At 33.5% G+C, this 15,683-nt stretch overlaps 1 protein-coding gene and 1 long non-coding RNA gene across 2 annotated transcripts; one reads left to right on the top strand and one right to left on the bottom strand.

Annotated features, from left to right (window-relative positions):
• Positions 1-2,001: 2,001 nt before the first annotated feature.
• LOC133196702 (charged multivesicular body protein 4b-like) lies at positions 2,002-15,475 on the top strand. Its single transcript, XM_061332562.1, has 5 exons — positions 2,002-2,294; positions 5,392-5,569; positions 6,463-6,577; positions 6,831-6,963; positions 14,719-15,475. The coding sequence occupies exons 1-5, from the start codon at positions 2,111-2,113 to the stop codon at positions 14,778-14,780; spliced, it is 672 nt and encodes a 223-aa protein (XP_061188546.1). The 5' UTR covers positions 2,002-2,110; the 3' UTR covers positions 14,781-15,475.
• LOC133196701 (uncharacterized) lies at positions 10,517-13,262 on the bottom strand. The gene is made up of 5 exons (XR_009722399.1): positions 13,132-13,262; positions 12,621-12,694; positions 12,085-12,133; positions 11,527-11,594; positions 10,517-10,641 (listed from the first exon to the last, which is right to left on the bottom strand). It is a non-coding gene; the product is annotated as an uncharacterized LOC133196701 (long non-coding RNA).
• Positions 15,476-15,683: the final 208 nt, after the last annotated feature.

The following is a 15,683-nucleotide window of genomic DNA, read 5'->3' as shown; positions in this document are numbered from 1 at the left end:
TCATTCATTATTCCATATTTCCCTTATTACTTTTCATTTGTTTTGGCCTTTGTAAAATATGTACAAAGGCAAAACAAGTATTGTGAGACAAATTTTCGACTTCTGCCTTGTCACACTCTTCCTTGCAAATAAAGGGGATCGAGGGAGAGGGAGATGGAAGAGAATTATAACCCCTTTAAAATATTCTTCTTAGATTATTCATAAAATGAAGGATGCACAGCAAAAGCTTAATTGTTTTGTTTTGATGATAGAAGTTAATTGAAGTCCTTTAATTGAATATGAGTACATACATGACTACATTTCCACTGCATGTGTAGGAGAAAAAATGCGACGGACCAGACCGGGATTCGATCCCCCCCCCTCGAATCTCCAGTCAGGTGCTCTACCAACTGATATATATGGCCACTGGTGATCGAACCCGTCTGACCGACACATTTCTCCCTCCTTAAAGGTCTTCGGCCCCACGAAGACACAAACCGAGACTCTTCCCTTGCAGACGATATAGTTTAATTATTCTCATAAACTGTAACAACAGTATAGAGAGGATATTACAATCATGAAACATTTACAATAAAGCATGCGTGAGAAAAAAGAAAAACATTGAAAAACGACAGGTCTTTCACCTGTCACTTCCAGGCCATGGCACGGCACCAAATGTGACGGGATAGGAGAAAATGCGACGGACCAGACCGGGATTCGAACCCGGTCTGGTCCGTCGCATTTTTCTCCTTTCCCGTTACTCATGTATATGTTTTTTTATTGCTTGAGAAAATCTTTGTTGTGTTGGATGTAACAGTAAGGCAGAACATTTTCAGCTGGACCAGGAATCGAACCTGGGACCCCAGCTTTAGTAGACATGTGTTCTAACCACTGACCTATCCATGCTGGTCGAAATGTATGGTCCCTGTATGGCCCAAACCTATGATATACATGAAACTTGAATGTAGAAGAGTGACGATATCTAACCTAGCTAGTTTTCTCTCATAAAAAAAAATGATCCAGCTATGGGAGATAAATGATGGTATTACACATCTAAATTAATATTATTAAAAATCAAAACAAACAAAAAACCCCCCACAAAAATATGATTAAATAATTCCTAACCCTTTGACTGGCTGAGATTCAACATTCGGTGGAAAAATCATACTAGCTAGGTTATGTTCACTTATAAGAAACCTTGCAGGTGGACATATACAACTGGTTAATATGTTTTTGTAATACTGCTTCTCTCACTGCAATTAGCTAGAACTTCAACAGATGTAAACAATCAAGAAAGATGCCAATAAAGTTTGCTTAACAACTTTGTATCATTTAAATCATTGGATCTGAAAAAAAAAACAACAATAAAAAAACAAATAAACAAACGAATATCGCTGTTTTTTTTAGTCCTTACTCGATTATTCAGCGAAGCCTACGGGATCAGTAAATATTGTACTTCGAGGGTTGTTAAATCATCGTATTGACCTCAAAAACAGCAATAATTAAATGATATTGATCAGGACATTATATATTGCATTGCTTTCAAAAGCATCAACTTCAGCTTATCAATACATATTTATTGAATTATGGACAATATATATTTCATTTATCAAACAATATCCTCTATTTACAGTCAATTTTCATTATCTCGAACTGATCGAGAAGGAAATAAGATTTCAAGATATATGTAAATTTGAGATTAAAAAAATACTTAAAGAAAAATTAATGTGGTTGGGACTTCCAACTGTCACATTTCCAGGAACATACCATCAAAAGGGGGGGTGGGGTGCCCTAACCTAACCTAACCTAACAGCTAATCTACGCTTTTTTTTATTTTTGGCAAAAACACATACAAGATTGAATAGATAAAAAGAAAGACAGCAATCAATTCCAAAAGATAAAAGTTTTTTTCAAGGGAGGCCTTTCCTTATTTTTCAGGCGAGCTAAATTTATCGTATTTTGATCGGGCGCGAGTGACACTAAACGTTTATCTCTATATAAATTGACCAATCGACATCGAGGAAAAAATTCACTGTAAATTGCAAAAGGGGAAGTGACTCAACATCATCAGAATTTGTAAATATTGGTCAATTCGCTGTATTTTTGTTGTGAACTTGAAAAAGTCGAGATCATGAGTCTTCTCGGGAAGTTGTTTGGGACGGGAAAAAATAAGGACAAGACCCCCTCTCCACAGGAGGCCATACAGAGACTGAGAGAGATCGAGGAAATGTTGATGAAAAAATCTGATTTCTTGGAGAAAAAGGTTGAACAGGAACTGACCACAGCTAAGAAAAATGGTACCAAAAATAAAAGAGGTAAGTGTTTTCGTCGTTAGGATTTTACTGTTATTGTACAAGATATGTGTTACAGAAGGAGAATTTTAGGAGATGTATATTATATGAATAAAAATAAGAGAAGAACATTCAATTTTAAATATATTTTTCTCAGATTTTATTAAAATTGATTTGATGACCTTGTGGTTTGTTAATTAGTTACTTTAAGTCAAACTGAATTACAAGTACTTTGTTCATAAAATACATTTGACGTATTAATGAGTATGAAAAAATTCGATTAAGATGGTAATTCTAAAATATGTTATATCATGAGAAGGGAAATGTCACATACTAATTTCATGACCACAAGGGAAACTGTGAAACTGTTACCCCAAAACAGTGGGATAGACCTAAGAAACTGTTGCCCAAGGCCAAAGGCAAGAGTTTCCCAGGTCTTCCATATACTATTGAGAAATAACAGATTGACTGTTCCCTGAATAGCCATGAAATAAACATTAAATTACTTAACCTTCTATAAATAATTTTTTTAAGTAATAATATTAAGTCTAATAATTAATAGACTTTAAAAAATATTCTGTCACAAATCAACAAGTCAGGGATAGACATAATCTCAGCGAGATCCGTAGAGACTAAAAATTTTGGTCTGGTATCTCTACGGATCTCAGACCAGTATCACATAATCTCATTCGGGGTTTCGTGCCCGGACTTCAACCACTTGTTTCGATTAATATGGGCTGAAATGAATTGGCTGTCCGCTTCAACTTTTTCATACTACGGTTCATTTCTATAGGAAAAATTAGTAGAACGAAGTATTTGAAGCCGACTATTGCTGGAACTCTTCAGCATCGGAGGTTTAAACGAATAGCTTATTGCTATGAAAAATCAACAACCTTATATTTTGATGGATTTAAACCTTTCAGAGGTAAGAAACGAAAGTTTTATGGTGATAGGGAATTAAAAGGATGTCCAAAGCAAAAAGTTGAAGCGGACAGCCAATTCATTTCAGCCCGTATTAATCAAAACAAGCGGTCGAAGTCCGGGCAAGAAACCCCGATTGAGATTATGTGATACTGGTCTGAGATCCGTAGAGATACCAGACCAAAATTTTTAGTCTCTACGGATCTCGCTGAGATTAGGATAGACATTAACTTTCAAATTCGCTTGCCCTTCGGGCAAGTGATCGCAAACTGTGACTTGTCCGAATGCAAAACTTGGTTGCCCAGAATTAGAAAAGAACTTAAGAAGAAAATTATTATACCCCACGCAACTAGTTGCGGGGGGTATAATGTTTTTGACCCGTCCGTCAGTCAGTCAGTCAGTCAGTCCGTCAGTCCTGTTTTTTGTCAGCGCAACTCCTCCTAAACCGCTGCACAGAATTTCGTCAAACTTTGCAGATATTTAGGACACAATGTGTAGATGTGCATATTACCAGGAAATTCCGATTCCTTTATTTTTCCTGGGAATTTCGCCACTTTTCAACTTAGATTTTTAGCCATATCTTGAATATAGAGATGAACAGTTTGTCAGCGCAACTCCTCCTAAACCGCTGCACAGAATTTCGTCAAACTTTGCAGATATTTAGGACACAATATGTAGATGTGCATATTACCAGGAAATTCCGATTCCTTTATTTTTCTGGGAATTTCGCCACTTTTCAACTTAGATTTTTGGCCATATCTTGAATATAGAGATGAACAGTTTGTCAGCACAACTCCTTTTAAACCGCCGCACAGAATTTCATCAACTTTTGCAGATATTTAGGACACAATGTGTAGATGTACATATTACCAGGAAATTCCGATTCCTTTATTTTTCTGGGAATTTCAGCACTTTTCAACTTAGATTTTTGGCCATATCTTGAATATAGAGATGAACAGTTTGTCAGCGCAACTCCTTTTAAACCGCCGCACAGAATTTCATCAAACTTGGCAGATATTCAGGACACAGTGTGTAGATGTGCATATTACCAGGAAATTCGGATTCCGTTATTTTTGCCCTAAGAGTTTTGCTTATTATTGAAGAAACTTTCCAGCTAGGTAATAAGGAAATCAACACTGGAATCAGCCTTTGTAATGACATTTTATGTGAAATATTTTATGACCTTAAAAGACCCCTATTGATTTTGAGATCAAAATATTAATGATTTAACACACACACAAAATCTTGATCTTGGATAGTTCTCACCCCCCCCCCCCCCCCCCCACCCCCACCCACCCCTCTCAAATTGGTGCTTTGCCTTAAATAATTTCATAAGTACAGTATATAAACAAATTCATATGACTACATCATAATTTTGTTTCCGTCAATTATTTAAATGTGTAAGTTGTCATGTGTTGGACATGGACTTACACTCATTAACAAATCGAAATCACTGAGGAATTTAGATAACAGTTTGTCAGCATAACTCCTGCATTGAATTTCCTGAAACTTTGTAGGTATTTCAGACATAATGTATAGATTTGTACAGTAAAACTCCTTTAGTACGAACACGGATAAAGCAAATTCACGGATATAGCGAAGTTTTCTTGCATCCCCAGCTATATAAAGTTTACGAATTCCTTATACGGTTATAACGAATTATGGATATAACAAAGTAATTTCACAGGTCCCAATGACTTCGTTATAACCGAGTTTTACTGTATATTACCAAGAAATTTTTATTCCATTATTTATCTAGAAACTTCAGCCCAATTAAATTTGTAACATACAAAGATTTGAATGTCCTTATATGCAAGAAGTTTTGATGTGATGATTTTTTGCAAGTAATGCCCCTTTTTGAATTATACTGTGTATTTAAAATGCACTGTGCTATTCAGTACATGTTGCATTGTCGAGTTTTGGAGGAGCGTGGGGTATGTGAGCTTGCTCACTTTTTCTTTCATTTATTACTGTAAATGTTTTGATAAGAAAAAATGTGATCAAATACACTACCGTCAATTTGGTAAGTTAAGCTACCTGTAGTCCAAAATATCTGAAATTTTCCTGGCTTTTTTTACGATTTGATATTTTACGGGCCAGGAGAACACATTAGATGAGCACATTAGATGAGATGCATTTTGTTTACAATATTACATAATGCATTGTTATAATCTGGGAAGTTTAAAATTATATTTTACAGTTGCACTAGCTGCTTTGAAACGTAAGAAGAGGTATGAAAAACAACTACAGCAGATTGATGGGACATTGTCGACCATTGAGTTTCAGAGAGAGGCTCTGGAGAATGCCAGTACAAATACTGAAGTATTAAAGGTCATGGGGTCAGCTGCTAAAGCTCTCAAAGGAGCTCACAATAATATGTAAGTCAGCTCTTTGTAATTCATTTAGGAAATATAATCATTCAGTGAAAACTTTCTGTTTGTGCATTTGGGTATATTCAGCAAAAAAAAAAAAAAAAAAAAATTCAGAAAAAAAATTATTTACAAGGGTTTTGGTTCATTATGAGTCCTTCTTATTAGAGTAATAAAAACAAACTTTCAGTTAAATGTTTTAAAAGAAACATGAATTCAGTTATATTCATCCAGAGTTCTATATTCATAATAGATAGTAAAAAAAAAAAAAAAAAGGTTAAAATTAGCTGCAGAACTGTAACGTTATGGTTTTATATTTTAGTGTTTAATCATAACGCTACAGATCCCATAATGTAAATAAAGTGCAATTTACAGTGCAAGATTTTCTGTGCACTTTGGGGATGTATTTCACCACTTTCCAGCATTGGTCAATCAACAACCTTTCATCCCCTAATTGTAGACATATTCTATAACCAACCTGTGTATTATCCACCTCCTAATCATTTTTAGTTGTCTCTACAGACCAATAAACTCATTATAGCCATCCGACAACAAATTCACAACAAGCGAATTTATTGGACAGGTCTGTAGAGACGTGCGCAGAAAATCTTTCACCGTAGATTGCGCTTTATTTACATTTTGGGATCTGTAGCGTTATGGTCAAAGACTAAAATATAAAACCATAACTCTACAGTTCTGCAGCTAGGTTAAAATAATTGAGGTTCTGGGGAAAACCACGATTAGCGGTACTTTTCCCCAGCAAATGTGTGACTCGGAGATAATACATTATATTAAATAAGATTTCTTGGCATGCATCAATTTAGGAAATGATTTTTTTTTTCACACCTTGCCAAAATAGAAATACATCTTTACAGTATTTGATGAGCTTTGTTTTTATGCAGGGATGTTGACAAGGTACATGACCTAATGGATGAAGTCGCAGAACAACAAGAAATAGCCCAGGAGATTTCAGATGCTATTTCTAACCCTGTAGGATTTGGTTCTACAGAAGACGAGGTAAACTAATAGACAGGCTATGTATCTAATGTGTAAAGGGATGCAAATTGTAAAATATAGAAAAAATACAAAATATAAATGATTACATTTCATAAATCTTTTATTATAGTTTATGTATAGAAATTACCACATTTCTGTGTTGGCAGTCAGTCTAAAACATACAAGTCAAAGACATTGAGTTTTGGTTTTTTAACGACACTGTGCTGAATGTCTTACTATACGTGAATTGCAATTTCCATTTTCCTCCTGGTAGGATGACCTGCTAGCTGAACTAGAAGAATTGGAACAAGAAGAAATAGATGAACAATTGATTGGTGTCCCTACAGCAACAGACAAACTTCCATCTGTACCGACTGACGAGTTATCTGTACCTTCCACCTCTAAAAGTAAGTCACCCTTCAGTAACTAATAACAAAAAAAAAAGAAAAATCTTCTCAGTGAAGATAGTTGCACTCTACTAACCAATAACCCAAACTTTCAGTGATGATATCTGTAACTTTCATCGCTAAATATAAGTTTTCCTTCATTAATCTAGAACTATCAATCAAGAAAACTGTCTTCCATGCTTAAAAGTATATGTCCCTCCAATAAGCAAGAAAACTAATAGAATATCTGTATTCAAACCTCTAAAAGTAAACCTCCCTCCAATAAACAGTAGTCAGATATTGTTCGTCAGAATATCTGTACCCCTTTCCTCACCCACAAAAGTAAGTGTCTCTCTAATAAACGATAGCCAAAAAATGTGTTGCAAGTTATCTGTACCTCCTGTCTCTAAATGTAAGTCACTCTTCGGTATCCAATAACCAGATATTTCTAGTTAGGATATCTGTGTCCTCCACCTCTGAAAGTAAGTCTCCCTAAAATGTGTGAGTTATCTGTACCTTCCATATCCAAAAGTAAGTCACTCTTAAATGCGTGTCTACGAGAAAACCATGCAGAATGCTATGAAAGCAAGTTTTTCAAAATTTCTTGAAACTTTGCATACAAAGTGAGATCAAGGTCACTTACTTACTGCGTAAGTTTGGTGACGTCATTTGATTTGTTACCATGGATACAGGGAGAATTAGTTTATCGTCAGCCTATTTCTATACCCAGTATGGAAAAATAACACCTTTTGTACATATTCTGTTTGTGTATAAAAAATTTCCATAATATCTTCATAACTAATGGATTTAAGGAATTAAAACCTTTGAAAAAAATATTTACAGAATTTTTTCCACATACCTTTTTGAATGTGAAGAGCTACGAGTGCAAAAAGGTCACGATAATTGTAAGAAATAAAGATATTTGAATAGTCTGCAGAAAAACAGCTATAAAATTCCAAGAAACGCTTCCATTGATTTCATATTTTTAAAAAGTAATTGTTTTTAAATATATTATTTAGTATTAATGGGATTTTGGTTGCAAATTTAAATTAATGGAGTTTTCACTCTTGTAAGTGCAGAACTGCAAGTGCAAAAAGGTCACAATAATTCTAAGGGATATTCTGTAGAAAAAACAGGCATAGAATTTTAAGAGACACTTCAGTGATTATATTTTTTATCAAGAAGTATTTGTTTTAAGATATTTAAGTAAAAATAACAGGCAATTTGGTGGCACATTTGAATTAGTTGATTTTTTCACCCTAGCAAAATTACACAATATCTGGGTAGAAAGGCATACTGGACTACTAGAGTGGTTACATTTTGAACGTTAAATCATTTCAGGCACATGACCTTCAATCTTCATGACTGAAATTAGCTTATATTTATCCAGAATGTCACAAAGATGCATGATTTGAATATTTGTTTAACCAGAAGTCTTTTTCGAGACTGTAGCTCTACTGGTTTGTACTTCTAACAAAGGAAGAGATAAGTAGCAGTTGGACTTGAAACTTTGCAACAGAAATAAATAGAATAATGATCCTTGATTTGGTCTCTTTTCATGGAAATCTGACTAAAACTAAAGGGGGAGTAGATTTTAAAAGAATTTTACAGAAATTTCTATTTTAGTAACCATAGCAACACCGTTCATCAAAATCCGATAAAAAAAAATTATGTATCTCAGTGTACTTTACTTGTGTGCCAAAAATTATTGGAATCAGACCAAAACTGTAGGAGGAGTAGCTTTTGTTGACGGACAGACAGACGACCAACCCCTTACTATCGCATAAGCTCTTCTGGTCTCTAACCAGTAGAGCTAAAAATCATGAGTTTTTGACAAGGCTTAATGTATCATAGCAATGAACTGGCTATACATGTAGCTATGGGGCTCATTTTACAGGATCCCTTAGCATGAAAATGCACATTGCAAAAACTGCAAATACATAAAATTGCAAGTTTAACAGAGAGAGTGTTCAAAAGTGTGAACACATCAGTAAATAAAATCCACTTTTTCACAGTGTTGCCCAAATTTCATACAGTTCTTCATTGCAAAAGTTGTTTTTAAACATGCAAAACATTTTATACAAATGCTGATTTTTTTTGCCCTAAAATTATACAAATGAATGAACAGAACAAAGTTTATGTCTTTTTTAATACCATAAAGTCATAAAAACACAACTAGTATTTAAATGAAATATTTGACAATGCTCAATTAAATTCCTTCAACTGCATTTGAAAAATACCAAATGTATCATGTACATGTACATGTTACTTTTACAGAGAAAATTTAAAGACAGCAACATTATAAAAAAATTTATTACTAAGATGATCTCTAATTTTAAATTGTCAAAAAAAAAAAAACAACAAAAAAACAAAACAAAAAAATTAAAAACTCATTTGAAGCTACTACACTGAAATAAAGCAAAATAATAATATTTGAATTAATATGACAAATAATGGCTATGCTGTTCTTAACAAGACAATTTTTATTGATATAACATTTGTATTCCTTTGTATAACTTTGATCCCCTGTTATGGCCCCCCTATTCTCTTGGGGGGGGGGGGGGGGGTGTCATGATTTGAACAAAATTTGAGTCTACATTACCTGAGGATGCTTCCATTTAAATATGACTAATTATGGCTTTGCTGTTCTTGAGAAGAAGATTTAAAAAGGCTTTTTCCTATGTATTCCTATGTAAAACTTTGATCACCCATTGTGGCCCCACCCTACCCCTGGGGGGAGGGGGGGGGGGGTCATGACTGGAACAAACTTGAATCTTCACTACCTGAGGATGCACCCATATAAAAATGACCAATTATGGCTTTGCTGTTCTTGAGAAGAAGATTTTTACAAATTTTTCCTATGTACATGTATTATATGCAAAACTTTGATCGACCATTCTGGCCCCACCCTACTCACGGGGGTCATGATTGGAACAAATTTGAACCTACACTACTTGAGGATGCTTCCTTTTAAATATGATCAATCATGGCTTTGCTGTTTCTGAGAAGAAGATTTTTAAAGGCTTTTCCTATGTATTCCTAAGTAAAACTTTGATCACCCATTGTGGCCCCACCCTACCCCTGGAAGTCATGATTTGAACAAACTTGGATCTACACTACCTGAGGATGCTTCCATATAAGTTTCATATTTTCAAGCACAGTGGTTCTTGACAAGTTTTTAGGTGATGCCATCAATTTTTCACAAATTCATGATTATCTCCCCTTGGAAGAAGGTGTGGCCCTTCATTTGAACAAACTTGAATTCCCTTTACCCAAGGATACTTTGTGGAAATTTTGGTTGAAATTGGCACAGTGGTTCTTGAGAAGAAGATGAAAATGTGAAAAGTTTACAACCACGACAACGACAGACAATGGACATATTTCGATCAGAAAAGCTCACTTGAGCCTTCGGCTCAGGTGAGCTAAAAAAAAGTTTCATCCTTTTCTTTTGGAATGCCGTCGACAGCTTGAAGCATCAACTCTGTACCTTGGCAAGGTGCAACAGGCCCTATTTCTAAATGTACTGACTGTAAAATATTCCTGAACAGTATTGCAAATAGTCCAATTTCTGAGATACTTGACACTTTAAGGGAGGGTAATCTCCATTTGACAGGATATGCTTTGCATGATTGAACAATTTATGCTGAGATCTTTCATCTTTTGACCAATTTATATGCACTGATGATATGAATTCAAAATCTGTAAAAGCACTGACAAATTGATGTTTGAATTAAAGTTCATAATTGATATTGCAATAATTATGATAATCAAAGAAGACATTTTAGTACAGTAAATTTTCATTTATACCCAAAAGCAAAAGAGCACGTATTTTGATGTTCTAAATGACATTGGGAATTAGGGAATAATTTCAATTTTACAACAAAGGGACCTTGGCAATGCTAGCCTGAATCACCTTTATTTCCTATTTTGTAAGAGATCCAAATGCCTTAAATGGCTAATTGAGTTTAATGCAAGCCTGCAAATGATCCAAATATAAAACAAGCTAATTCAGAGAATTGTGGCCCCCACTTATGGAAAAAAAATGAGGATGGAAGAACTGGACCAAAAAAAAATGCAGATGGAAGAAGAAAAAGGTCAACCTTAACCTTTCAGCTTTTGGCCTTAAAGTCAATTGGTGTCTTTTTTTATTAAAGAAATAAATTCAAGACCTCAAAGAGAACCAAAGTTATCACCAGGACATTATTTATTGCAAGATATGAATTTTTCAACTAAACCTTTTAACTTTGAAATCAAAGGGGATTTCTTTAAGTCATTGGGAATTATCATATAAAATTTAACAGAAAAAGCTCAAGGGAAACTAAAGTTATTATTTGAGTTTTTTTTGTATTGTAGGAATTTCCAACCTTGACCTTTTGACCTCAAATCAATAGGGATCTTCTCTAGGCTGTAAGGAGTTGTGATATGAAATGATATTGCAAAAGCTCAAAGGCTTTAAGAGATATTGTTCCCAAATTAAAGTGTTATAGTACATACATGTGCAGACAGAATGACCAATGGACAGACCAATAAACATTTATTGGGGGGTTGGGGGGGTTGGGGGTTGGGGGGGGTGGAGGCTGTTACCTGCAGGTATTAGGTCATATGTTTTCTGTTAAGTCCATGACTTCTTCCATTTTCCTCCACTCTTTGCTCTGTAAAATAATTGAAAAAGCCATGAAGTATATATACCCTTATACATTACAGTTATAATGCTAAAAATGCTAATGCTGAAACATTTTGAATGAATCATAATTAAATAATTTTAAAGCTCAAAACTTGAACTATATGGACTGGACTTTTCAGTTTATCAGTCACATATTCAGGCATCTTCACCATTTAGACCTAACTTCACATAAATTGTTCTTTGTTATTTTACTTATCAGTAATGTGAATGAGCAGTTACATGTATATTATCATGATTATAGTAACTTGTATGTATACATTATAAAATGTTAACCACATGTACAAACTCTGGTTCATGTCATTGAACTGCATGAGAACAATGTCCACTTGGTTATATTTTTCAGTGTGGAAATGAAACATATTTGTTAATTTTATTTTTTGAGATATTAAACATTGACATTATCTTTATTATTATGTAGTACCTTAAAAATATTATATTATATTACAGTAAGTGATCACCTGTTTGGTTTGATTCAATTGTTGCCTTGTCAATAGGAACACATTTCTGCTAAAGAATAAACATTAATTTTAATATTAACTATACAATACTTATAATAATAATCCTCATAGTTACATGAATACTTATAACCAGTTATGTACACATAAAATGAAACAGAAATCACACTTGAGATTTTATTTTTAGAACTAATTCAAAACAATATGCAATTGAAATTTTATTTCCAAACAGGATTGGATCATTTACATGTGAAATGATCAATATTATGAAACTATTGAGTGTAAAAGCCATTCATCAACATTTACTGTAGAATCCTTAATTTATGTGAGTACTAAATATACTCAAATGAGAACAAGAATTAGCAAGTGGACTGCTGCTCAAGAGTTTTCACTTTTTACATGTATTTCAGCTATAACATAATAGCAGGTAATTTTGCTTCATAAGTGAAACTTGATGTATAAGCTACTGAGTAAATTTTAGAAATAATTTGATAAAACTTTTACATATAATTATAAACACACAGTATATGTATATGTACCTTTAAGCTCTTCCTTCAGCTTTACTTCCATACTGATTTTTTAAAGTGTGTTTCTATACATCTTTTGCATATACCTGTAACAATTAGGAATCAAATTAGTTGATAGATATAAATCATTATAGATTGGACATGTAAGTTGTATAAACTTGATATCAATAGGTTTTCACAAACTATAAACACAAAGTCAGTAAATATTTCCAATTATGATATCACTTTGTGATATTATATTTACATGTATAGGGTTGTCCTTAAGACCTGTGGGACTGGGGAATTTCTTCACCTATAATGACATAATTCCCCAATTACTCTGGTATTGCCCTCTCAACCCTCACTAAGGGGAGGAACCCCCAACATGCTTTTTTTTTTTTTTTTTTAAAAATCTGTTTCATTTCTTATTGACAACCCAAATATCATGTACAGTGTCTCTCTGAAAACTTTAAGGTCAGAAATTAAGTTAATTTCAATGGTTTAGCAAAATTCCTTAAGTTTTTAAACTGCATAATGTTCTTACCAGTTCCAACAGGCAAAACCTCATTCAGCTTGACCCTCTCGGTTAACGGGTTTGCATAATAGCGTCTCCCCTATCAGGTATGGGTGACAACATGTTCTTTTTTCCTTTTCCAGTGTAGACCAAGTATATTTCTGTGTTTGACACATACATGTACATGTAGGTATGTTTACAGATATTGGACTGTCCAAGTCCCATAACAGCTGTATGGTTCAAGATGGTTAACGATAAGAAGCGTTTCACAGACAGAAATGTCTTATGTGCTGCATTTAAAATACCTTGTATATTCAGCTGAATCTATTTTACAATCTTTCAACAAAGCTAGAGATCTTTTATCATAATATTGTCCTCAAATCAACACTTCATCTTTTCGTCTGCCATTAAGACATCACACTTTTAATTCCTTTAAATAAGGAGAGTTCCACTAAGGGAGATAATTTTTCTAATAGTTTCAGCCAACTTCAATCTATTTTTAAATTAGCATAATGCCATTTGCAACCAAATTCCTTTTAACTATATATTGATTTTGAAGGATTTTTGCAATTAAACTGATATTTATAATGTTTTAAGCGTTTCTTGGGTTTTTACAGCATTCTAAAGATAGTGGTATTTTAAACACATTGATTTAATCTAATTTTAGACCCCACTTTTACAGAATCAGTGTTGATAAATGAAATTAAATAAAATATTTCTAGTTAGAGCACTTCCTTTAAATTTATTTAATATGTAACATTTGAATAAAAGTGCATTTTTTCCTGCAATTTTTTTCTCTTAATCTATGGGTGTTTTTCAAAATATTTTCATAAAATGTGCTAAAAATAGAATATAGGGCTATAATAGGGATTCCCAAAGGTACCTGACAGTTTTGATACTGGGATTTATTAGAGGACACATGATGCTAATCAGAAACAATAAAATCAGTCAAAATGATCACAATGCCTTTCATAATAAAATTTGGATTTTGCATGGTTTTCTCGTAGACACGCATTTAATAACCAATTAATGTTAGTTGAGATATTTGTACACTTCACCTTCAAGAGTAAGTTTCCCTTCACTTCACTTTTCTCCAAAGTTAGGTGAGATATCTGTTTTCTCCAACTCCAAAAGTGAAGTCTTTTCTAATAACCAAAAACTATCAAGTTGTCTGTACCTCCCACTTCTAAAATTGATGACCTCTCCTGGCTCCAATAACCAAAAACTGTCAATCAAGTTGTCTGTACCTTCAAGCTCTAAAACTAAAGATCCCTTCAGTATCTAAATTCTGTCAGTCAAGATATTGTATCTTCCATCCTAGATATAACTTTAATAATAGAAAACTTCAGCTAAGATATTCATACTCTGCACCTCTGAAAGTCAATTTCCCTTCAATAACTACTTATCAAATATAAAATGAAATTTTTCAGAGTAAGGTATACCATTAAACTTAAGTTGGTGACAATTTGGAGCCAGAAAAGATTTTTCTTTTCCTTTTTTTAATCTTATGAATGATCATGTTTGAAGACTGAGTACACACATGTAAATATTCAGGATAAAATCTGAAACACGTGTATATAGATGATTCTAGATATTCAATATGATGATTTTTTTTAGGCAAGGCAAAGGCTCACGAAGATGATGATGAATTGAAGGAACTTCAGATGTGGGCAAGTTAGACATGCAATGGCCAACTCGGTCTCACTGCTGTGATGAGGTGTGTGAGTGTACTCGTGGAAAGCGAGCACAAACAAACCAGACTTTTTATTTAACATTACTGAGTATTTTTAAATCATTTGTGACTGTAAGTACCTGGGATGGAGGTTGTGTTATTTCTGGGGTTGGGAGGGGCATTAAACACTTTATGGTGTACATTTTGTAAACTTATTATGCACTGTTATTGCTAATTGTTTTCTCTCTTTTTTTTCCAAGTGTATATTCATCATTTTGATTACAATTTGTTAACAGTGTACATGTATAAATAAAGCAAATACTTTGTTGACATATTTGTGAATATAGTTCCTGCTAATCACCTAGATAGTGTGTAAAATTCTTTATCCTATTGCTTTTATTTAGATCTCTACATATCACAGCTGTATTGCTTTTCTTAAGTGAGAAAAATTAACAAATCTCAAGTTCAGTGTTAAATATTGCCATTCTGATAGCCTGTCAGAATGGTTTATGTAGTTATAGGGATTTATATTTGAATTTTGTTTGTAGTTTAATATCAGTGACTGGAGATGAAATAGAATTATTGATTGATTTAGTGCTGTATTTATCTTGTGATGTAATTATGTAATAGTCCATGTAATTATGTAATAGTAGATGTCCTTTCCTGTTACATTGTAAATAAATACATTATATATTCACACAATGGTATATAGTTGTATTTTGTTAATAACTTACATGACATTTTTTTTTTTAGGAATGAGAGGCTCAAGGGTCATTATACTCACCCATCCCGATATACATCCAACCCCTTTCGTAAAATGTATGAATGAAACCACTTATTGTTATAGTAATTGCTGTTTTAAAAAAATATTTCTGATACACTGTATACAATGCACTCATTCCACTGTAAT

The sequence above is a fragment of the Saccostrea echinata genome, unplaced genomic scaffold (genome assembly GCF_033153115.1).
Source record: "Saccostrea echinata isolate AGI-Se365-2 ecotype Australia unplaced genomic scaffold, CSIRO_AGI_Sech_v1 ptg000030l, whole genome shotgun sequence".
Taxonomy (NCBI): Eukaryota; Metazoa; Mollusca; class Bivalvia; order Ostreida; family Ostreidae; genus Saccostrea; species Saccostrea echinata.
This window is presented reverse-complemented; position numbering and strand designations above follow the sequence as displayed.